The sequence below is a fragment of the Leptonychotes weddellii genome, chromosome 2 (assembly GCF_054177405.1).
Source record: "Leptonychotes weddellii isolate Sample4059 chromosome 2, ASM5417740v2, whole genome shotgun sequence".
Lineage (NCBI taxonomy): Eukaryota > Metazoa > Chordata > Mammalia > Carnivora > Phocidae > Leptonychotes > Leptonychotes weddellii.
In genome coordinates, this window is record NC_138370.1 from 104,634,628 (window position 1) to 104,657,785 (window position 23,158).

Genomic DNA, 23,158 nt, shown 5'->3' on the forward strand with positions numbered 1-23,158 from the left:
CTATAAAGAACCTGTCAAACTCAACACCCAAAAAGCAAATAATCCAGTCAAGAAATGGGCAGACGACATGAACAGACATTTCTCCAAAGAAGACATACAAATGGCCAACAGACATATGAAAAAATGTTTAACATAACTGGGCATCAGGGAAATACAAATCAAAACCACAATGAGATTCCACCTCACACTAGTCAGAATGGCTAAAATTAACAACTTATGGAAACAACAGATGTTGGCGAGGAAACAGAGAACCCTCTTACCCTGTTGGTGGGAATACAAACTGGTGCAGCCACTCTGGAAAACAGTATGGAGGCTCCTCAAAAAGGTAAAAATAGAACTACCTACGACCCAGCAATTGCACTATAGGTATTTATCCAAAGGACACAAAAATAGTGATTTGAAAGGGCACATGCGCCCCAATGTTTATAGCAGCAATGTCCACAATAGCCAAAATATGGAAAGAGCCCAGATGTCCATCGACTGATGAATGGATAAAGAAGATATGATATACATGTGTGTATATATATGTGTGTGTGTGTACACATTACATATGTATGTATATGTATATATATACACACATTGTACATATGTGTGTGTATACACACACACACACACACATACACAATGGAATATTACTCAGCCATCAAAAAGAATGAAATTGCCATTTGCAATGACATGGATGGAACTACAGTGTATTTTGCTATGCGAAATAAGTCAATCAGAGAAAGACAAATACTATATGATTTCACTCATATATGGACTTTAAGAAACAAAGCATATGAACATAGGGGAAGGGAAGGAAAAATAAAATAAGATAAAGACAGAGAGGAGGCCAACCATAAGAGACTCTTAAATATAGGGAACAAACTGAGGGTTGCTGGAGGGGTGGGGGGGTAACTGGGTGACGGGCATTAAGGAGGGCACTTGATGTAATGAGCACAGGGTGTTATATGCAACTAGTGAATCAGTAAATTCTATCCCTGAAACTAATAATGCAATATATGTGAACTAACATGAATTTAAATAAAATCTTGAAAAAAAAGAGAAAAATAATGAAATGCAAATTTAAAACACAATTATATACCATTCATACCCACAGATTATCAAGTTTTAAAGTTGACAATTCCAAGCATAGACAAGGATATGGAACAACGGGAACTCTGATACATTGCTGCTTATAAGTGCAGCCACTTTGTAAAGCTCTTTGATCTGGTCTATCAAAGTTGAAGACCCAGCAATTCCACTCCTAGTCAAAATAACAACCAATATTCCATTTCCCACAACCTGCAAGTATGACTCCAAGGGAGCTCTGGCCCACAGCACTATAGGTCACAGCCCCAGGACATCTGATGGGCACTAGGTATTTCCCTACTGGGGTCCAGGGACTACCCTACTATACACAGCCAGAGACCCAGAACTTTTGGGGGCTGGGTGATGGGCTCACACATCTGGAGGGGCATGAGAGTAGCTCCTCAGCAGTGACTAAACACGGCTTCCCAGGGCTGCCACAGAGTTAAAAGGAAATTTAGGAATTTGGGTCAGTGGTTTTTTAGCAACTGGAACAAAAATTGCAAGGTTTTAACAGTTGGCATCCCCTTAATAATCACCTTAATATTATTTACTGGTTGCACATTAATCATAAATTTTCCCCAAGGAAACTTATGCACATGTACAACAGAATACATTAAAAGAATTTTAAGTAACCACTGATTAATCATAAGCAAAAAAAAAAAAAAAAAAAAGAAAAGCAAAAAGGAAAATGGATGATAATGAAAACAGACCAATGTGGATGAGTCTCACAAATTGGAGTTGAGAGGGAAAAAAAGACAAAAGAACACATACACTATGATTCTTTCATATAAAGGTTTGTTTGTTTTTTTTTAACATTTTATTTATTTGACAGAGAAACACAGCAAGAGAGGGAACATAAGCAGGGGGAGTGGGAGAGGGAGAAGCAGGCTTCCCGCTGAGCAGGGAGCCTGATGATGCGGGGCTCGATCCCAGGACCCCGGGATCATGACCTGAGCCGAAGGCAGACGCTTAACGACTGAGCCACCCAGGCGCCCCTCATATAAAGGTTTTAATAGGTAAAACTAAACTATACTGTATAGAGAACCATAAATCATAAAGAAATGCAAGGAAATGATTAGTAGACTTGTGAAGGAGAAGGCTGGGTACAGAAAGGATTCTGGGGCAGTAGAAATGTCCTTTACTTTTTAACTCATCTGTGTAAGTTTAATGAACTCTTCTCTATTATCTTCTATTTTGCAATAAAAGGGAAAAAAGTAAACATCTTCAAATAAGAGCTGGGAGCAGTGGCAGTTGGCAGCTGAAATATGGTAGCACAAATGACCTGAGAACTGGGCAGAGCTAGTATGAAAGCAACAAACAGGAAAGTGATTGGATAATAAAGGGCAGAAATGGTATTTATTCAAAGACAGATTATCACAGGACACAGAGCACCTGGACAGATGTGGAAGAGCTTCTTAGATCAGAGAGAAACTTCCAAGGCTAGTCTGCCAAAGAAAAATGGGCACCAAGGGCAAAGTAAGCAAATATACTGTTTCTTTATTTGATTCTTGGTTTTTTTGTCTCTTTATAAATTTACTAAAACAAACTTCCTTCAGGATTACTCTCAGAAAGCAGCAATTTATTAAAGCTGATCAAAAAGATTTGAGTGAACTCATGCTAGGAATTTAAGGAAATTACTGTGGATTTGCCAAAATGCTTACTACCAAGAGTGTTCAATTAAATATTACTTATAAAGGCCAAAAAAAGAGAGACTTGAGTACCTATGCTATGACAACAAAATAGAATTTGCATCTGTTAGAAATAAAGCTAGAGAAGAATATGGAAAATATTTATAGTATATTAATAAGTAGAAGAAGTAGATTACGAAGTATTACATACAAAAGATCCCATATAGGGATACTGAAAAAATTTACATCAAAAATCATAAAATGAGTGATAAAATTACAGGTGGATTTTGTTTCTTTTATTCTTATTTGTATTTTGAAACTTCCCATAATTAATATATATTGCATCTGCAATAAGACTCATGATATTTAAAAATATAATTCAAAATTGCGTAACAACTATCAAAAATTATATATTCATGTGTCAAAGACCGGGAAAACCATACCAAAAGCAAAAATAGTAGCATTAGAATAGAGGATTATAGATTTGTTTCTTTCCACTTTCCTTCAATGTTACTTAAATTTAAATTTTTAAATATAATTTTAATTAATTCTAGTTTATATAATTATCTGTTAATTATATAATTAATCTCCCCCTCTCCCTCTCTCTCAGGTTATTAAATGCAAAGCAGCCATTGCCTGGGAAACAGGCAAGCCCCTTTGCATAGAAGAGGTTGAGGTAGCTCCCCCCAAGGCTCATGAAGTTCGTGTGCAGGTAAGTGGGACTTTTCCTAGCCGGTACACACGAGGCACTAAGTGCAGACTTGGCTTCTTCAGGTCCAGCCTGCGTGGCATAACTGAGAGGACCTGAAGTTTTACCTACAGCAGAACTACATTTTTAGGCCCAGATTAAAAAAAGGCATTATCCCAGGAGGGGTAAATTACTAATTATCAGTTGTTACTGTTAACAGGCTTAACATTTATTTCTACTATCTTTATATTACTCATTAGCCCTAAGAATTAGACCAAGGAATTCACTTCAGATGAGAATTAGTTAGGTTTTCTTTTTGTTTTCCAGTTGCCAGTTATTAAGTGTTATTAAAAGGAAGATAAAAAATTTGGTTCAAAACAAGGGAGAGGAAAGACCTGAAGGGCTGCCTGGAGCAGTAGAAGAGGCCTAGGGGCCCACGGTGGCGGAGGGGGGGCGGGGAATGTGGGTGAGCAAGGAAAAGAGACCACACTGAGGAGACCGTGATCACAGATCGAAAGTCAGCAGAACTTCTCCATTTTCCCCACAGCCGGCCTGGCTTACATTTTTCCTAGGACCACTACAGGACAGGTTTATACATGAGAATGAATAGGATATCCTCACAAGCAGAATCCTGAAGAGTAAGGGGTATGTTAGTAACTGAGACAATCCTTTATCTGTTATCTCTTTGAATTATAAAAATTGTATTATTTCTATTTCATTTCATATCATTTCAACAAAATTTGCACAAGCCCTAGAAACCTGTGTTCCCTCCATTCCCTCTTCCTAAAAGATTCTGTTCAACTTTTCCCTATTACCTTTGGTTTCTCCTCTCCTGGAGACACTAACTGCCAATTCCATCTTTGTATGATTTTCCAGTGGCAATGAAAGAAAACAAAGGCTTAGAAGAAAAGAATATATGCTGATATTTTTAATTATTCTTTTTTTTTTTCCAAAATGTAATTCTTTTATTGAGCTCTAGGAATGTTGTAAAGTTTCAAGGTGACATTGGGCCTAAAAAACTACTCTCCTAACAACCACAATGATATGACAGAAACAGCCCTCAAGTCTGTGGTTGCCTTCTAGATAATCGCCACTACCCTGTGCCATACTGATGCCCATATTATCAATCCTAAATTTAAAGAGGCCCTTCTCCCAGTGATCCTTGGCCATGAGGGTGCAGGAATTGTGGAAAGTGTTGGGCCAGGAGTGACCAACTTCAAACCAGGTATGTTCTTTCCTGAGTCCAATTAAATGGAAATGTCAGGATATTTCAAGGACTGATAAGAGTCCTCGCTTTGCATGCTATAGCTGATCTCTATTTATACAGGGGAGCCCCATCTGTTCCAAAGACAAACTAAGTGAGACATACAATCTATCACAGTCTAACAAGGGGACAGAATATGTGAAATCAGAACCAATAAAATCTGGAAAATATGGTCACTTTATTTACATATAGCATTGAGAAACTGCTGTGAAGCGAAGCCACAAAGTGGGGCACAAATGGAAAATTTATAACAACCTCTTCTAAATAAAACCAAAATAATTTAATATCATAAAGAATTTAAAGAATGAGGACTTAGAGTTAGCTTGAGAAATATTATATATGTCAATGTTAGCTTAATGTGTCTTTTTGAAACTCTGTAACATAAAAATAGTATGTAAATGGAGCATGGCAATGGCTGAAATCATTTACTTCACATTTTATAACATATTCACAAAATACTGGAATATGGGTTACCTAATACTCACTTGTCATGTAGGATGACCCATATCATTCTTTCCTCCTCTAATGAGAATGCTTCAAACCTAGAAATATTTTAGATTCCATTCCCAAGCAAGATCAGAGAAACAAACTGCTCCCATAAGTTCTGCATCCATCAATGAGTCTGGCCGATGCAGTCCTAGCTCTGCCACTTGCTGGATGTGTACTCCACCAGTGAAGTCACTTTTCTGTGACACAGCTCAGATTTCTGTTTCCTAAAGTGGGGAGAAAAGGTACCCATCTCAAAGGATTGTCTGAGAATTAAATGAGATAGTATGGGTAAGCAGTTAGTAGGGTGCCTAGCACATACTAAATGGTCATCAGAGAATAGAAGCCATTATTAAATTGAAATTGAGTAAAAGGCAGAAAAATATAGAATGTGAGAGTGAGGGGCACCTGGGTGGCTTAGCCATTAAGCGTCTGCCTTCAGCTCAGGTCATGATCCCAGAGTCCTGGGATCGAGCCCCGCATCGGGCTCCCTGTTCCATGGGAAGCCTGCTTCTCCCTCTCCCACTCCGCCTGCTTGTGTTCCCTCTCTCACTGTGTCTCTCTCTCTGTCAAATAAATAAATAAAATCTTTAAAAAAAAAATGTGAGAGTGAACTAAATGGTGACACATGGCAATGACATAAAGTTTAATCTCCATATCCAGCACATTGTTGTCCACCTCTCCTATTATATAAGGATGTTCTGTTCAATACTGGATGTTTAGAAATGTAAAAAAAAAAAAAAAAAAAAAAATAGTCATGATGCAGAGAGTTGTGACGACAACAGAGCTCAGACAGGACTCTGTAGCTAGTGGTATCAATGTAGATTTGTTGCTTGACTGCCCAGCAGCCAAAAAAAAAAAAGGAAAAAGTTAAAAAGACAGTATATGCAATACTTGGGGGAATCAGCGATCTTGTAAAGCAACAAAATACTACAGCCATCTATACTTTCTGCTGAACATAAAATGTGTATCATAAAGAATGGTGTTTTCTACTGATTCATCTGGTAGAAACTTTTTACAAGCTGTATCTTAGGCACCATCCAACATATGGCCTTTCTTTCCAGGTGACAAAGTAATTCCACTCTACATGCCTCAATGTAGAAAATGCAAGTTCTGTCTGAGTCCACTCACAAATTTCTGTAAAAAACTCAGGTAAGCTCTATACACTGGTTAGTAAGACTATAAATTGGTATAAATATTTGCAAAAGTACACTGGCAATACCTGGATGAAGTTTCTACCTACCAATCCTAGTCCTAGGTGTATACAGGAAATTGTTGCAAAACTACCCAAAGAAACATATGCTAAAATGTTCACTGCAACATTGTTTATAACAGCATGTAAAAATAGCCCAATGTCCACCAATAAGACAATGAATTAACAAATTGCTATGTAGTAACACAGTGGAAAACTATGCAACAATGAAAAGGGTTAAACCTGATCTACATACAACAACATAGAATAATTTCACACACATAATGTTAAGGGAATGAAGCAAGCTTCTGACAAATATGTTTAGTAAGATATCATATACAAAACAGTACAATATACAGGGGCACCAGGGTGGCTCAGTCCATTAAGCCTCTGACTCCTGATTTCAGCTCAGCTCCTAATCTCAGAGTAATGAGATCAAGCCCCGCATCAGGCTCTGCCCTCAGTGGGGAGTCTGCTTCTCTCCTTCTCCCTCTCCCCACTCGCACTGCTCTCTCTCTCAAATAAATAAATAAATCTTAAAAAAAAAAAAACCTATATACAGTATAGTTTACGGTTACATGTGTATGTAGTAAAGGTATAAATACATCACTGGAATGATAAATGCCAAACTCAAAATAGTAGCTACTTCTATAGGAAATGAGAGAGGAATGAAATGAGGTGCAGTAATTTATTCCAAGGCCCACAGATAAAAGTCCTAGAGCTAGATTTTGAACATAGACCGTCTAACTCCAGACTCCAAAACCTTTATCACCTTATTCTTTAATGAGACTACATACAGAAAAATCTATTTGTCCTTAATGCCAAATGAAGCTAGTTATTTCAGAAGCTAAATTGTATTACTCTTACATCTAATACTGTGCCTCAATTTCCTCATCTATAAAATGGGAATAATAATAATGCTTACTTCTCAGGGTTGTTGTTGTAGATATTTAAAGAATTACATACACCCTTTTGCAAACTTTTAATGAAATAATAGATTTTGGCAATGACCATCAATTCTTTCTAACATCACAAAAAGAGAGAGAATAAGGCATTATGTGTCTCCAGATGAAGATACCCAACACCATCTTTGAAATATTCCTACAAAAATATAAAACCTAAATTAAATCAACCAGTTAGATTGAAAATACTAGTTTAGAGGAAATACAGGGATGGAAAAATGTATTAAACCCAATTACAGGAATGTAATCAGAAAAATTCAGAATGAGGAAAACTGTACAGAACAAATGACTGTTTCTTCAACATACAAATTGCAAAGGAAAAAAACCAGGAGGGAGGTGAGAACCTGTCATTTTTTAAAAGAGACAACACACATATCAACGAAATGCAATATGTCAATCTAAAAGAATCTATATTTTTGAGATACATACTAAAATATTTACAAATGAAAATAGTAATGTGTGAGGTTTACTTCAAAACCATCCCATGGGAGGGTAGGTGCTGGGGGAGGGTCGGTGCTGGAGGTGGGGATTGGGGGGGTTAAAGACGCCAGAAGATCAGCCCCGAGATGGTAACTGCTGAAGCTGGGATATGGTTGCACGGACATTCAACACGCCAGTCTTCCTACTATTATATACAGCTGAGTTTTCCATAATAAATTTTTTTTAAGAATTAATACATACAAACCCCTAAGAGAGTTTCTGGCACATAAAAAGTATTCAATAAAAAGTTTATCATCATCTTTAGACTACTTCTGACTACATATTTAGGTGTAAAGTCTCAAGTAATTTTCTCAATTTTTCTATCTCAGAAAATTGTCATAACAAAAATATAACACCTAACCTTTTTTTTCAGGAGTGTAATCAGTGGCCCATTTACATTCTCTTTTTTGTATCTTTTTTTTTTTTTTTTAATTTTCTAGTCCAGTGAAAAATCCTCTTGTTGATCAAGAACTACTGGAAGACAAAACCAGTAGGTTTACCTGCAAAGGAAAACCAATTTACCATTTCATGGGGACCAGTACCTTCACTCAGTACACCGTAGTGTCGGATATAAATCTTGCCAAAATCGATGATGATGCAAATTTAGAGAGAGTTTGTCTGTTTGGATGTGGGTTTTCAACTGGCTATGGAGCTGCAATCAACAATGCCAAGGTAAAAGTGGTTCATCACCAGGTAGCATAAAATAGAATTTTACTAGGAGACGGTGATAAAGCAGCTAGTTACTCTTCAAGCCCTAGCTCTGTCATTTATTACCTCTGTGGCGTAAGGCAAGTTATTTAACCTCTCCACTCCTACTCTCTGCAATAAACATCTACTACAAATAGTTATGGGGCTAATTAAATCAGATTACATACGTAAGACATCTGGCCCAACAGCTGGCATATCGTTGGCACCCGGTTCATGTTAATTTCTTTTCCTATACTAATATGTTAGATTACAGACCACCCCTACCTTAAACACAACATGCTTAAATATGTCCCCTAAATATGAATGCTCACTCTGGGAGAGCAGACCCAGTCAAGAGGCAACAGAAACTAGATATCCCCCATCTCCATAGAATCACCCCTGCTTTCTCCCTGATCCTGCAGATTTCTCTCCCTCCAACTGGTGATTCATCTCTGCTTCTCATCCTGGCCCTTTGTGGCTCCAAGGGAGTGTGCGTCAGGTGGCAGCCCTGAGGGTGGCAAGATGCATCCCTGGAAGCCCATGTTAGAATTCAGAAGCTTCCACAAAACTGTTCAGTGAGAACTGGACAGATGTCAGTATCACTTGGATGCCTCAAACAACCCTGGTATTTAAATCTCTTTCTCATCAGTCTTCATCCCTTGAGTTCAAACTGCAAAATGCAACCAGAGTGGTCTTTCTAAACAACAAATGTGAAGATTTCATTCCCCTTGCATACTCCACTTTTCTGTCAGCAGGCTGGTGTTTCTCCCTAACTCTCCCTTCACGGGCTTACCGTTCCCCAAGGCCTGACCCTGAGTATCCGGGTTCCAATCACTGTGACCCTGGGTTTTCCATGCCTGGCTCCCACCAACACTGCCTGGGATGCTCCCCCACCTCTTCTGGCTGACTCCATTTTTTGTTGTTGTTGTTGTTGTTACTTCCTATCAGAAACCCTCCAGCCTCCTAGGCATGCATTAGGTGTCCCTCCCAGTTTCCCCCAAAATATCTGTGTTTATCCCTGTCTTCCTTCTTATCACACTCTGGAGAAATTTTCCATTTATTTCTCCTTCCTTTTAGACTATTTGCTCCTTGAGGGCAAGAACTCTCTCTTGTTCATTGTGGTATCTCCAGAGCCTAGCTCTGTGCCTGGCACACAGTAGGAACTGGATAATTTTTCAATGAATGAATGAATGAAGCCAGGCTCCTATGCAACCCTTAAAACATCTTGATAAGGCTTGATCCTCAGCTTAAAAATCCAAATACTCCTTTTTATCAGGTTACCTGGAATTGTTCAAGTGTCAAGGAAATAAACTCAGCCTAACCAAAATAAAAAAGCTGATCTGATAGCCAGAATATCAAGATAAGACTTCCCATTGAGAATTGGTCAAGCAGACAGGAATGCTACTTTTCGCTATCAGTATATTAAAAATGAAAAATTGTATGGGAAGTCAGACTACAATCTGAAGGCTGCTAGAGGAAGGGTATTGTTAACTGAGTGGAGTTAAAAGCAGATGTAACCTTGGCAGTCAAGGCATATTCTCCTCTAGATAGCACTGGAAGAATTATTGCTCTTTGGGCCACCCTCTCCCCTTTCCTGGACCCCATGCAGACTATCACCTTCTCCTACTCTAGTCTTTCTTCAGGAATATTAACACTAGAGACTCAGCTACAGTTTTCTTTAAAATCCATTCAAAGTTGATGTAAATTTCTAGGTCCTGTTCTTCTCACTGTTGAGGAACACTTAAACCACTTCATAGGAGCTTAGGGAAGAAAAGAGAAATGAATCTGATAGGAACAAGTTAAGAGAAGAAATATCAATTCTAGCCAAAAGGCAAGAGCTTTAATAAAGTTTAATTTACTTCTGGGAAGAAAAGTAATGAAACAACTTTGTGTAATTATTGGGAGACCTGTGCCCAGCATCACCAGGACTCCTAATTCTTTTTAATCTGCTCGTATCCTTTACTGACAAATTAATCATATTTCACAGAGATCTTTGGAAGCATGAAAATGTCCCGTAACAGTGTTGTCTACAAATAGATAATCATCCACGATGTACAGTCCTAATTCTCAAATGGGGAGAGGGGTACTTTATAGTGACTCTCCCCCCACTACTGCAATCAAAGGCACTTTTACACATAGCCATCTAGTTGGTTTAACACAATTAATACAGTGTATTCCAATTATACTGTTGTGAGCTATGTACAACTACTGTGTACAACACTGCCTCAATGAGAAAAATGCCCTTTACTCAATGACACAGGCAAACTTTTGAACACAGTCTGTAGAGAAATGTATTTGGAACTATACTGAACACATGCCACAATATTAAATAGCACATTGTGTATATAGAACAATATTCTGAATATTTGTAAAAAATGTTTTATTTTGCCCTGAGTAACAAAAGTCAGTGCATGCTGCCTGATATCATGCATAAATTAAAGTAAGAGATACACATTCTCTCTATTCCTTAATAGTTTTGTTTCCAATTTAGAATGTATCAGTACTTCCGTTGGGCAGATTCCTCTTTCCCTTTTGTTTATGCTTTAAGTCTAACAGTTCCCCATCATCATTAGAAAATATTACTGAAGCATCTCTCTGTGTAGTATTTTTTTACCATTATACACTCTCAGAATAACACATTCCAGTTACAGCAACTTTCCCTATTATCTTGTATATTCAGTTTTTATTTAATTCAATGCAACAAACATTTATTAAAGACCCAACCTACAGAATACTCTTAATAGCAATGTAGAAGATAATATGCCTTCAAAGAACTTACAGTCTTTTGAAGAAACACACAAATACAAAATCAATCAACCAAGGCAGATTATAAATACAATACAGAAAAAGCAAAAAGGTGGGCACTAATTCCTGATTGAAGAATCAAGAGAAGTTTTATGGGGAGAGTGTCATTTAAGTTAGGCCTAGAAGTAGAGGTCACATTTTAATCAGAGGAAATAAGGTGAGAAGTGCATCAGGCTGAGGAAACAGCATGAACTGAGGATGAGGAAAGGAAGCCACGACAGTGTAGAGTGACTACAGCAATGGGACTACCACAGAGATGAAGCTGGAAGTTAGCTGGTCAGCTCTAAAAACCCTTCAATTTGATGCAAAGAAATCTGGATTTCATTCCATTTAAATTAACTGATGATTTGGGATGTGAATTAATTCACATTTAGAGAAACAGCACTCATTCAAAACCAACTATATAATACTAATACAACCAAATAAGGCCTATTAAAAATATAAATTAATTATGATCTATTGGAAAAGGAAAACAATAAACCCTTTAAAATGTGTGGGTTTTAAAATTCTGTTCTGACAACAGTAAAGGGAAGAGGAAAACAAGCAGATTATTTTCACTTGGGTTTGTTTCTGAGGAGCTGATAATTCTAATGGCATTCAAATGATTCTCCATATTTAGCCAGTGACCCAGCCATTTTCATATTGGCAGATTTCCCCCATTAGCTATATCATTTAGTTTTATGACAGGCAGTCTTTCATTTACATGTTCCTGCCTCCACCTTACTCTCTTTTTTTTTTTTTTTTAAAGATTTTATTTATTTATTTGAGAGAGAGAGAATGAGAGAGAGCACATGAGAGGGGGGAGGGTCAGAGGGAGAAGCAGACTCCCTGCCGAGCAGGGAGCCCGATGCGGGACTCAATCCAGGGACTCCAGGATCATGACCCAAGCCGAAGGCAGCCGCCTAACCAACTGAGCCACCCAGGCGCCCTTACTCTCTTTCTTTAAAAAAAAAAGTGAGGCCACTTCCTTTAAAAGTTAATTTATAATTTTGCTGCCTGCAGGTCACCCCTGGTTCTACTTGTGCCATCTTTGGCCTAGGAGGTGTTGGTCTTTCCGCTATAATGGGTTGTAAAGTAGCAGGAGCTTCCAGAATCATAGCTATTGACATCAACAGTGAGAAATTTACAAAGGCCAAAGCCCTTGGAGCCACTGACTGCCTCAATCCTCGAAACCTAGATAAACCCATCCAGGAGTTCATCATTGAAATGACCAATGGAGGTGTGGATTTTGCCCTTGACTGTGCAGGTGGACCTGAAACCATGGTATGTCTATTTTTTATAAAAGTATATAATAAATTACATTTAGTAACATTAATAAACATTGGCAATATGTTTATATTGAGATAGTTATTTTACATTTAATATTAATATACTTATATATGTATTTAATTTATATATTCATATAAATATTTATATTAGATTGCATGTATTAATATTTAACTAATAAATATTAATATTTACTTAATAGGTTATTAATATTTCTGTATGTCCTTCCACATGAAATTCAGCAAAAAGAGAAAACTTAGAAATGAAAATTTAGAAGAACTGTGCCTATGAGAAATAAGAAAGAAAAAAAGAGAAAAGGCGGATTTAGAGGAGGGAAGAAGACAGGCTGACATATGTCACCCCTAACAGCTGGAGGTATTCCACTCCCACCTAAAAGCAGAGACGCGAATAGTTAGCGATCTACAAACAATCCAGTTCTGTCCATCAGATCTCAATAAACGGGCTGCAAAATTAGGTCCACATCATAAATCTGAAATTTTCAATATATTCAATATATTACACACACACCCACACACACATACACACACTGCAAAATTAAAAAGTAGATCTTTTTTCCTAAACACTACAATTTGGTATCATTCAGATTTCTTCTCTCAGGACAAGCTACATAATTTGCAGGTCTTTCTAGGAACAGGGCCCTAAGCAACTGCACCAGCTGGAGACCCACGAAGTCAGCCCTGTTTATTCTTACTCGAGAAAGTGGGGTAAAGAGCCAACCACACAGACAACACATGGAAAAGTTAGTTTGACAGACTGCCCAGCCTCACTCCAGTCAATGTTCACTTGATGCATATTTGCTCAAAGACACTAAGTAGAGTTTTGTTTTGTTTTATGAAATGACCAATTTATCGACTAATTATCTGCCTATGGATTCTTCTTATTTCATGAGTGAGATCTGTGGAGTAACTACGCATTATGCGCTTTTATTTACGACTTCACTCAACGTGGCTCCCAAAACCCTCCTCTAGGGAGGTTATAAAAAATAGAATTCTGTACTTCAACTTCCCAGCAGCAGGCTTGGTACAGTTCTTCCCCTTGGTTCTTACCCAACTGATGCATTCTGCAGAAGAGAATGAAGTTGGGGAGGAGTTGCTGAAAGCATCAGTCTCCCTTCCTGCGTCTCTCCTCTCAGAATGGTTTAATTGGAATAATGTAACTGCTTAAAGGACAATGTGGCAGGTAATAAGCACTCAATAAATGTTAGCTATTACTGAAAATGCATGCATTAAGGGCTCCTCATCCTGCACTGCTCCCGTGTTCAATGCTTCAGACCCTCTTTTTAAATTATCCTTGGCATCTGCAACTTACAATGTGCTACATCCATTCTTCTACTTTGCACAGCTCAAATTTTTTTCAAACATTGAAATTCAGCCTATTGACCTTATTTTTCCAGTACAGAGATTCTCAACACTGGCTACACTTCAGAAATGCCTGGGGAGTTGTTACTGTCATTGTTTAGAAGCTATGAATGGACTATATGCCAGGATATTCTCATGAGTCTAGGGCCCACATACCAATATTTTTTACAAGTTACTTAAGCTGAGAACCACTTGATCTAAAACTTGGCAGGTTCTATTATTATTTAAATTATGGAATAGAATTATACCAGAGAATCCAAATAAGAATAGATGGATTTCTTTAATCACAAAAAGATCAGCTACCTACCCATCCATCAAATTTCCATAACTAAGGAAAGCTAAATTTCTCAGTTGTAGAGGAGATTCCAGTAATGCATGTGAACTTGAGTTCAATGACCACTAATTCTCTAAAGCAGCCCAAAGAATCCAACAGAACAATCAGAAAGTTACAATAACGGAACTATTATAAAGTTTTGAGAAGTAAAAGTAATTCTCATCAAAAGTTATCAGAAGCTTCTAAATAAAACCCTGTACTTGCATATAATACCCATTTCTAACTAAGTCATCATTAGGGAGATGAATTGCTTGCTTGAAGCAAAGCTCCAGAAATGCAGAAAAGGCAAACAGGGGGGCGCCTGAGTGGCTTAGTCAGTTGGGCATCAGACTCTCGATTTCAGCTTGGGTCATGATCTTGGGGTCATGGGATCGAGCCCTGCATTGGGCTCTGCATTCAGCAAGCAGTCTGCTCAGGATACTCTCTCCCTCTGACCCTCCTCCTCCCCCACATACGCTCTCTCTCTCTCACTCTCAAATAGATGGATAAATCTTTAAAAAAAAAAAAAAGGCAAACAGGAAAAATATTTTAAAACTAAAATAGAGGAGTCAATGTAAATAGCTACCTACAGGTAACAAGTAAGATCTATGAATTTTCCCCTCTCCATGATCTCTCTATACAGCATAAACAAAAATATTTCTGCCATATAAAAAGTGCATATGTAGAAGAGTTGCTATTAGGAATGTTATGAATTCTCAAAACAATAAATAAACATTTATTCAAATAAAAATTTCAAAACACATTCTAAAAGTTCTAGGTCACCGCATCTACCATCGCTAGTAAGACAGACAGACAAAGAAAAGGGGGAGAATTTACTGTACTTCAAATTGCTTCTTCTTTTAAGGGCACCTGGGTGGCTCAGTCAGTTAAGCGTCTGCCTTCGGCTCAGGTCATGATCTCAGGGTCCTGAGACTGAGTCCCGCGTTGGGCTCCCTGCTCAGCAGGGAGCCTGCTTCTCTCTCTCCCTCTGCTGTCCCCCCTCACCCCGCTTGTGCTCTCTCACTCTTGCTCTCTCAAATAAACAAAGAAATAAAGAAATTCCTTCTTTTATATAGTGATCAGTAATGAAAAAAGCTGTACTTCCTATTGAGACTCTTGTAAAAGTAAAAATTGCCCCAACAAGTCAGAATTAAGTTGAGCGCTGACTATGGCAAAGGATCTAAAACAAAGTTTACACTTTCATTCTTTAAGATTAGTCTCAGAAGATTTAAATGTTCATCTATTTACCATACAGCTTCTTGTGGAATGGCCATCCGCAAGTTTGGATCTTTCTCAAATTTCTTTACATTTTCAAACCTGGGCATTTTTGTATTAACCCCAAACTTGCAGCAGGTTAACATAATATGGTTTTCTCTCTCATGGGAAGATCAGTGCAACTCTGCTGGGCCACCGCCTTCCATGCAGCAACTCAGCAACCAAGGCTCAATCAAGTGCACCTTCTCGGCTTCACGGGGGCAACACGAGGTGATCTTGGGTGTTAGAGTAGGAGAGCTCACAGCCGGCAGGTTGTACAGCGGCTTTTCTGTTTCGTCTACAAAATACCACACGTCACAATACCACACATTGTTCTGTTTCATCTACAAAATACCACACGTCACAGAGCCCATGGCCCTGAAGTAGTTACGTGACTCTATCAAACTCTGAGAGCTGAGGGACCTAGAGAAGCAGATGAAATGTTTTATGAGCAAGAGCCTGTGTCAGATTCTGTTTAACTGTGCTCCTCTGTTTTAAAATAGCACTTTTTTATTTATCCTACACTGAGATATATACCAAGTTTACAGCGTGTACCTCATTTCCTAGGTTCTAGTAAATACGTATTCATCCTCTCTTCATGACTTCAAGGATTATGTTTTTGTGCCTCTGAAACTGCAAATCTTTTAGTACATACCCACGGCAGATCACCGAGAACTTGATTAGAATGTATAATATTTATCTTCTAGAGTTCTTTCCTAACTTCACATGTTTTTTTCTTGGTATGCAATGAAATACACTCCAGGTTCAGCATAACTATGGTATTAAACAGAAGGAAATAATAGGTTCTGTTTCTTTGTAATATCTTTTTTTGATGAAGTTCAAATTTTTAATGAATGGTCTATCTGAAACTGAACAGTGGTGCTTCAAGTATCAATCAACAATACCATAACCTCTTTAGCTTGAGTACTCTTATATGCAGAGTTGTATAAATTTTCCCTAAAGCATTGTACATACCTACACTAGAGTTCATGTTCTACTTGTTCTACTTATTCAGCTAATCCTTTCTGTTTGACCTTCCAGAGAGCAGCCCTGGACAGTACAATAGTAGGCTGGGGATCATGTACTTTCATTGGAGTAGACTCTGAAATGAGAGGATTGATGGTATCTCCAGTGGAGCTAATAATGGGCCGTACCATAAATGGAACATGCTTTGGTGGTCAGTTTTTTTTCTCTTTTAATTTTCTCCATAGTGGTATGCAAATTCTTATAAAGAAGATTATTGAATGGAAAGGAAAACTGTTTAAATATTGAGTGCCTAATAACACATCTAGAGACTGCACAAAAGTTATTCTAGGAATTATTTGAAAGTAAACAGTTTCTATATATGGATAACTACAATTTGCAAACTGAAATTCAATTTGCATTAAAATGAACCAACACAGAGGAACAAAAGGTAAACTTTGACCAAACGGAGATAATTCCTTATCTAGAAATAGGAACTAATTTTAACATTTCTTATTAAGAAAAACTTTTAAATAAATAAAAGTGTAGAAAATTAAAGATGGGAGGGATAATCCATTTGAAGCAACCCAAATCTTACCTAGTAATTTCATTCACTCAACAAACTGATTAAACTACTGTCACCTACCATGTCTTTACTTGGCATTTTGGTCAAATTACAGGTTGGAAAAGCATCGATTCTATCCCAAAGCTGGTTACTGACTACAAGAATAAGAAATTTGATCTGGACATACTGGTGACTCATACCCTGCCTTTTGACAAAATCAATGAGGCATTTGACCTGATGAACCAAGGCAAAAGGTAAATTAACAAACAGAGGAATAAGTGGTTTGAAAAACCTTTACGATGACTCTTTATTTGATGTTAAGAACTAACCAGTTTGTCTTTTCTGACATTTTCCACATCATCACACATCCTAGATGTGCTTGAAAGATTAAATAGTGGCCTCTGGAAAAAAGAAAAGCTTCCTACTCTATTTCCATAATATACACTGCCACACACTATCCCAACATAGAGTGATGATATAAACTGATACATATTTTCCCTTTCACAAACAACTGTTAACTCAGTTGGGGCTGCTCCCTAGAAAGAAAGGTTTCCACAGTATAATGTCAGGTCACTCTGGTGCAATACAGCCCTGGGTCTCGCATCATTATGTTCTGCAATTAACAAAAGAATGCCCACTCCAGGCCCTTCATGATCAGAACCAGGTGAAAACCATGGATATGTGAGCAGTGAGTGGCTCGTTTAAAGAAACCTAAAGGATGACCCAACGCTCTCTTGCTTTGTCCCAGGTCTCCTATAAGATAACGTTCTGATCCACAGTTTTAGCTATATTGTGCTCCTCTGGCACAGACCCTGAGAACTAATTTATAGAAATGTCCCAACTGGGGGATCTGCAGCAATTGAGGAGCAGGGGACACTAGGATCAATGATTTTGGTTAAAATGATCAAGCACAGCTTGGTCAATAGAAGCAAAAGGAAAAACACCAGGAACAGTTTCACAGAGGAGATGAAGGACCAAATAAGCAATAAAAAGAGAAGATATCACAAAATAGGGAGTGGGGGGGGGGGAGCCTAAAGTTAAATAAAGTTAAATGACATGAGTTTGAAGCAGAAAATAAATGTGGCAAAAGAAGAAAATGGGTCCATGATGTGAGGACCCAGGCTACTTCCTGGGAAAGAAACCTGAGAAATTATTTCTACTGACAGGAACTCTCTAATTTTCAAACACACTAGGTGCAACGTATCAAAAAGAAGTTCAATAAAAAGAAAAAGAAAAAAGAAACATTATTTAAGCTACATAAAATAACTTAGTGTATAAGCCCTGCAATATCTTGCACAATCTCAATATCCCCATAAGGAGCAGCCCTTATGTCAGGAGTTAGGTTGGGAGTTCGGGGCCTTAGACCCTAAAACTCTTATCTCCTCCACCACCACACCTTTTCCCCTAGAGTTCTCAGTTATGGAATATATCCACAAGGAATGCTAAGTGGCAGCTAAATGGAAAATGGTGAATTACTTTATTAACAGCTGGGCAAGTCTCCCATACTCTTAAAGTAGGCCTGATAATCAGTGGAAGAATGGAAGGCCGAGGGCTAGATACCTGAATGAGGCCACCTACTTCCCCTCTGGCTCACTGGGAAGACCACATTACTGCCCACACCGATGGAACGGTGACAGTGGAGAAGGCAGAGGATGGGACTTAGCATATGGGTATAGAAGCAAGGAAGTAGAGAGAGTACAACCCCCAGTTGGTCTTTTAAGGTGCAGTGACCCCAACTCATGGTGAGGAAAGGACACAGAGGTTCTCTCTCCACAGGCAGACAGATGTAGTTCCAGTCTCTGGGTGAAGACAACATCATGGATGGCAACCCGCTAATGCCAGGGATTCCACAGCTCCAGCAGCAAGGTGGAACATACGGAAGTCTCTGTTCTTGAGGCTTACCCCCTTCTTTGCTTCTGCATGTTGAAGGAATTATCCAGGAGTAAGAATATTTAGGTTCTCAGAAAGCATCATCCCAACACACCAAGCAGTTACTATTCCAAGATGAAAACCCCACTACAACCTTAGCATGTTTACTCTGTAGCACCATCAGGCAGCACAGACCTCACCCAGGGTCACGTGAGGGTCCCCAACTTTTCCCAGCTTCCTAGCATCATATACAAAGTATTATTAATTCCATGAATGTCAAGATAAAAGAAATTAGGGATAATGTGCTAATTTCTTTTCTTGATAGAAGTCTATAAAGAAAGATTAAACCAAATGCTGAAAGAAAAATACAAAAATTATTTGTGGGTTTTGGTTAGATTTACCATAAAAATTATGCTATTGTCTTATTATTAACAGCATTCGAATAGTCCTGACCTTCTGAAGACACCAGAACAAACTGGAATACTACCTGACTGAATCTGAACCCTTCTTGTTAATTTATAACCTGTAATAATGAACCAAGGATTGCCATGAATTTAAACAACTATTTACAGTTAACATCTCAACATCAAATAGTTATAAACATCACAGCATTTTTAAATATATTAATATTTCCTGTTTAGTAATTATGATAACTGATGTGTTATTGAATAGAATTACATGATGAGAATTGTTTAAAACTAGTTCTGGAGAGGTGGGAGCGGGGAATGAAGAGTAATAAGTAAAGCTAGATTGGCTGTTTGTTTATAATTTTTTAGGTTGGGTGATAAATATATGGGGTTTCATTACACTGTTCTCTCTACTTTTGTTTATGCTTAAAATTTTCCATAATAAAATCATTTTTACTAGAAAAAAATTACTATTATATATGTGTACATAAGATACATATGTCTTTAAAATATGTCATATATATAAAATGCTATTACATAATTTCTGGGTTTCAATAAGCTACAAGCTAATCTTCTTTAATAAGCTGCTAAATAATTTCCTTTTTAACATCTGGTATTTTCTTTTCTCTTAGCCCTGTTTTACCACTATGAACTGTAATCACAAGCAGTGGGATATCAGAAGCTATATAAATGAGTATAGATATATAAAAAATGAAAAGTTTTTAAAAGAAAAAACACACCTATACTCTCAAATTTCCATCTTTATTAATTGCCCTTTTCACCTTTGATAATCATGACAACATATAATGTTTAGAGCTTTAGAGTTTAACAATCCGTAATTAGCACTAAGTATTTTTTATAGTCAATTAAAAGTGACAGAGAGCAAAGTACCTATTATAAACACAGTAAGTAAAAAGTTACAAGACATAACAGACAATTAGATTTATATAGGCTTTAGTGGGAAAGGAGGGGAAAAAATTAAAAATAAAAAAGATTTATATGAAAAGCAAAATGAGTGTTTTCAAACAATTATCCTCATAGATGCTACAATGGACAGTTTAAGGATAAGAGATAATAATTTGGATGGGAGTAACAAACACTAGCTATCAGCTTAGCCTAATTCCTGAAACCCCCTGGTTTTATTTTTAAATGTTTACCACATATTGAACTCTGAGAGAAGATAAACCTCTCGGAAGCTTTGGCAGAGGAGGTTGATAATATCTCAAAGTAGAAACTTACATTCCTGCTTATTGCAGACTCTCTTTCGTTAGAAATGGAAGCCAGTTCATCTGTCTGTAAATGCTTGCTTTGTTGGCATTGTGGGGAGTAGGATGCACCCAACAGGGGGCTGTCCTTTCCCACACTATTCCCTGTATCAGGTGTGTTCTGTCTCCTCATCCCCTCAGCCTCCACTCCTCAATCTTTCCCCAGCCTCGCTTGAGACCCACCTCCTTTTCAGCTGTTGACAGCTACAGAGCTGTTTCCCTTCCCTGATCATCTTTGGCTCTTAGTGTCTTTATCGAAAACTTAACACATGCCCCTTCCATTGTTAGTTTTTCAAGCATGTTTGTAAACTTCTTGAAGGCAGAACAGTCTTTGAATATATCCCTCTGTTAGACATAATAAATACATGATGCTTGACAAAGTTTATCCTCACAAGTCTCTGGTTTATTTTAGAATATTTCTTTTGAATGATATTTTTCCAAAACATTTTCTACATGCCCCTTTTTTTCCTAAACAGAGATTCATAAACCAATCCTAATAACTCAGAATGGTCGTTATGAGGATTAATTTTTATGCCAAGTTGTGTGATGCAGTAGTTTCTCTCCCTCTCCCTTTCCTTCTATCTCTGCAATCACTCCTGCAAGTCAGTGACCCCTGCCTCTATTCATCTTCTAATTTTCCAAGTTTGGTTATGTGACTTGGAAAAAAACAAACAAACAAACAAAAAACTTCATTATTCTCCACAATGCTGTTAAAATTACTTATAGAATCAGTGAAAACCCAAAATGATGTGTATGAGGTTTAAAGCTTAACTTTGATCATTCCTTTGGCAGTGGAGACCTTTTTTCTCATCCGTGCACCCAGCTGAAACTCCTAGTATATGTAATTACAATATAATTCTTCAAAATGTACACCTAATGCCTAAGTCACCCAAACATCTTTCTTAAAATGAGAAATGAATGCTGAATCTATATGATACTCCAGAAACCAAAATCATGCACCAGTAATGCATTTGGCAATGTGCAGAAAAGTTCCATTTAAAAACTGCCCTTTATTTTTTTTTTAAAGATTTATTTATTTATTTGAGAGACAGAGACAGAGAGAGAGTGCGGGCAGGAAGAGGGGCAGAGGGAGAGGGAGACAAGCAGACTCCCACTGAGTGGGGAGCCCGACGCAGGGTTCAATCCCAGGACCTGGAGGATCATGCCCTGAGTTGAAATCAAGAGTAGGACGCCACCCAGGTGCCCCTAAAAATTGCACTTTAAAGACATAAAAATAAATCTGCAAGCTACTGACAATTATGTTTTTCCTAAGGGCTCTCACATTCACTCTTCAATTTTAAATGTTACTTTTTAAAATACTAGGGGCAACACACAAATCACAGTATTTCTAGGGTACCAAGTTACTGAAACAAAACTGGAATGGAATTTGATCCCTCCAAAGGGAAAAAGAAAATTATTTTAAAGGTTTGGATTCTCTAACATAGTAAGATATTCAGGTCTATTTTGTGTGTGTGTGCTTTCTCAGCCTGAAATTATTACAAAACTTTAAGAATGTAAGTTAATAGGATGAACAATACTTGAATTTAGAAGGCAATACAATCATGATATATTCTTCTGACAAGAAAAACGCAGTTTTAAGATATAGTCCCAGTCTCTCCAAACATCTTAGCTTGTCATTGTTTTCTAAATGCTACTACAGCGCCCTCTGGTGTTCTTTAAAACATTTTTCCCATCTACCCAGATCCTATTTTCTTGGGGGAAAAAAAAAAAAAGGATTCAGGGAAAGAATAACAAGTTTCATTTATACCATAGTTGACATTTTAAAAAGTACTTGCGGGCGCCTGGGTGGCTCAGTTGCTTGAGCGACTGCCTTCGGCTCAGGTCATGATCCTGGAGTCCCGGGATTGAGTCCCGCATCGGGCTCCCTGCTCAGCGGGGAGTCTGCTTCTCCCTCTGACCCTCCTCCCTCTCGTGCTCTCTGTCTCTCATTCTCTCTGTCTCAAATAAATAAATAAAAAATAAAATCTTTAAAAAAAAAAGTACTTGCATGTGCATTATTCCATATGATTCTCCAGAATTTTGAATGGACCATAAATTTTGAGAGCAAGGCCATTTTTCATATTCTTTGAGTGCCTTGCAGATAGGCCCTCCAGCAATGTGCTCTATCAGGTAGACAGGGCAGAATTTATGAACCTCATAGAATAAATCCTATGTTACAGGGAAAAGAGACTTATGAAAACTCTCATAAGCAAGTAAGAAAAATCTTGAAGGTTCACAGAAACTTCAAGCTGAACATGATCTTAAGAATGGATGGTTGGGGCACCTGGATGGCTCAGTCATTGAGCATCTGCCTTCGGCTCAGGTCATGATCCCAGGGTCCTGGGATCGAGCCCCGCATCCGGCTCCCTGCTCGACGGGAGGCCTGCTTCTCCCTCTCCCACTCCCCCTGTTTGTGTTCCCTCTCTCACTGTCTCTATCAAATAAATAAATAAAATCTTTAAAAAATAAAAAATGGGACGCCTAGGTGGCTCAGTCGTTAAGCGTCTGCCTTCAGCTCAAGTCATGTCCCAGGGTCCTGGGATCAAGCCCCACATCAGGCTCCCAGCTCAGCGGGAAGCCTGCTTCTCCCTCTCCCACTCCCCCTGCTTGTGTT

The 23,158-nt window shown here is 38.0% G+C and overlaps 1 protein-coding gene and 1 long non-coding RNA gene across 3 annotated transcripts in view; one reads left to right on the forward strand and one right to left on the reverse strand.

The window, feature by feature from the left end:
- The first annotated feature begins 2,462 nt into the window (after nucleotides 1–2,462).
- On the forward strand, nucleotides 2,463–19,740 carry ADH4 (alcohol dehydrogenase 4 (class II), pi polypeptide). The gene is made up of 9 exons (XM_006742063.2): nucleotides 2,463–2,547; nucleotides 3,310–3,411; nucleotides 4,471–4,612; nucleotides 6,202–6,289; nucleotides 8,212–8,443; nucleotides 12,266–12,526; nucleotides 16,517–16,652; nucleotides 17,119–17,257; nucleotides 19,308–19,740. Exons 1-9 carry the CDS (start codon nucleotides 2,530–2,532, stop codon nucleotides 19,330–19,332), a joined length of 1,143 nt encoding a protein of 380 aa, XP_006742126.1. The 5' UTR covers nucleotides 2,463–2,529; the 3' UTR covers nucleotides 19,333–19,740.
- Nucleotides 4,602–23,158, reverse strand: part of LOC115943879 (uncharacterized) — a 32,309-nt gene continuing 13,752 nt past the window's right edge. For both annotated transcript variants that reach the window (XR_004078456.2, XR_004078455.2), the window contains one exon: nucleotides 4,602–5,364. This is a non-coding gene — a long non-coding RNA (uncharacterized LOC115943879). The remainder of the gene's footprint in view (nucleotides 5,365–23,158) is intronic.

Coding starts and splice junctions, on each gene's coding strand:
- ADH4 (XM_006742063.2), top strand. Junction 6,290..8,211: donor AATTTCTGTAAAAAACTCAG/GTAAGCTCTATA, acceptor TTAATTTTCTAG/TCCAGTGAAAAATCCTCTTG. Junction 8,444..12,265: donor CTGCAATCAACAATGCCAAG/GTAAAAGTGGTT, acceptor TGCTGCCTGCAG/GTCACCCCTGGTTCTACTTG.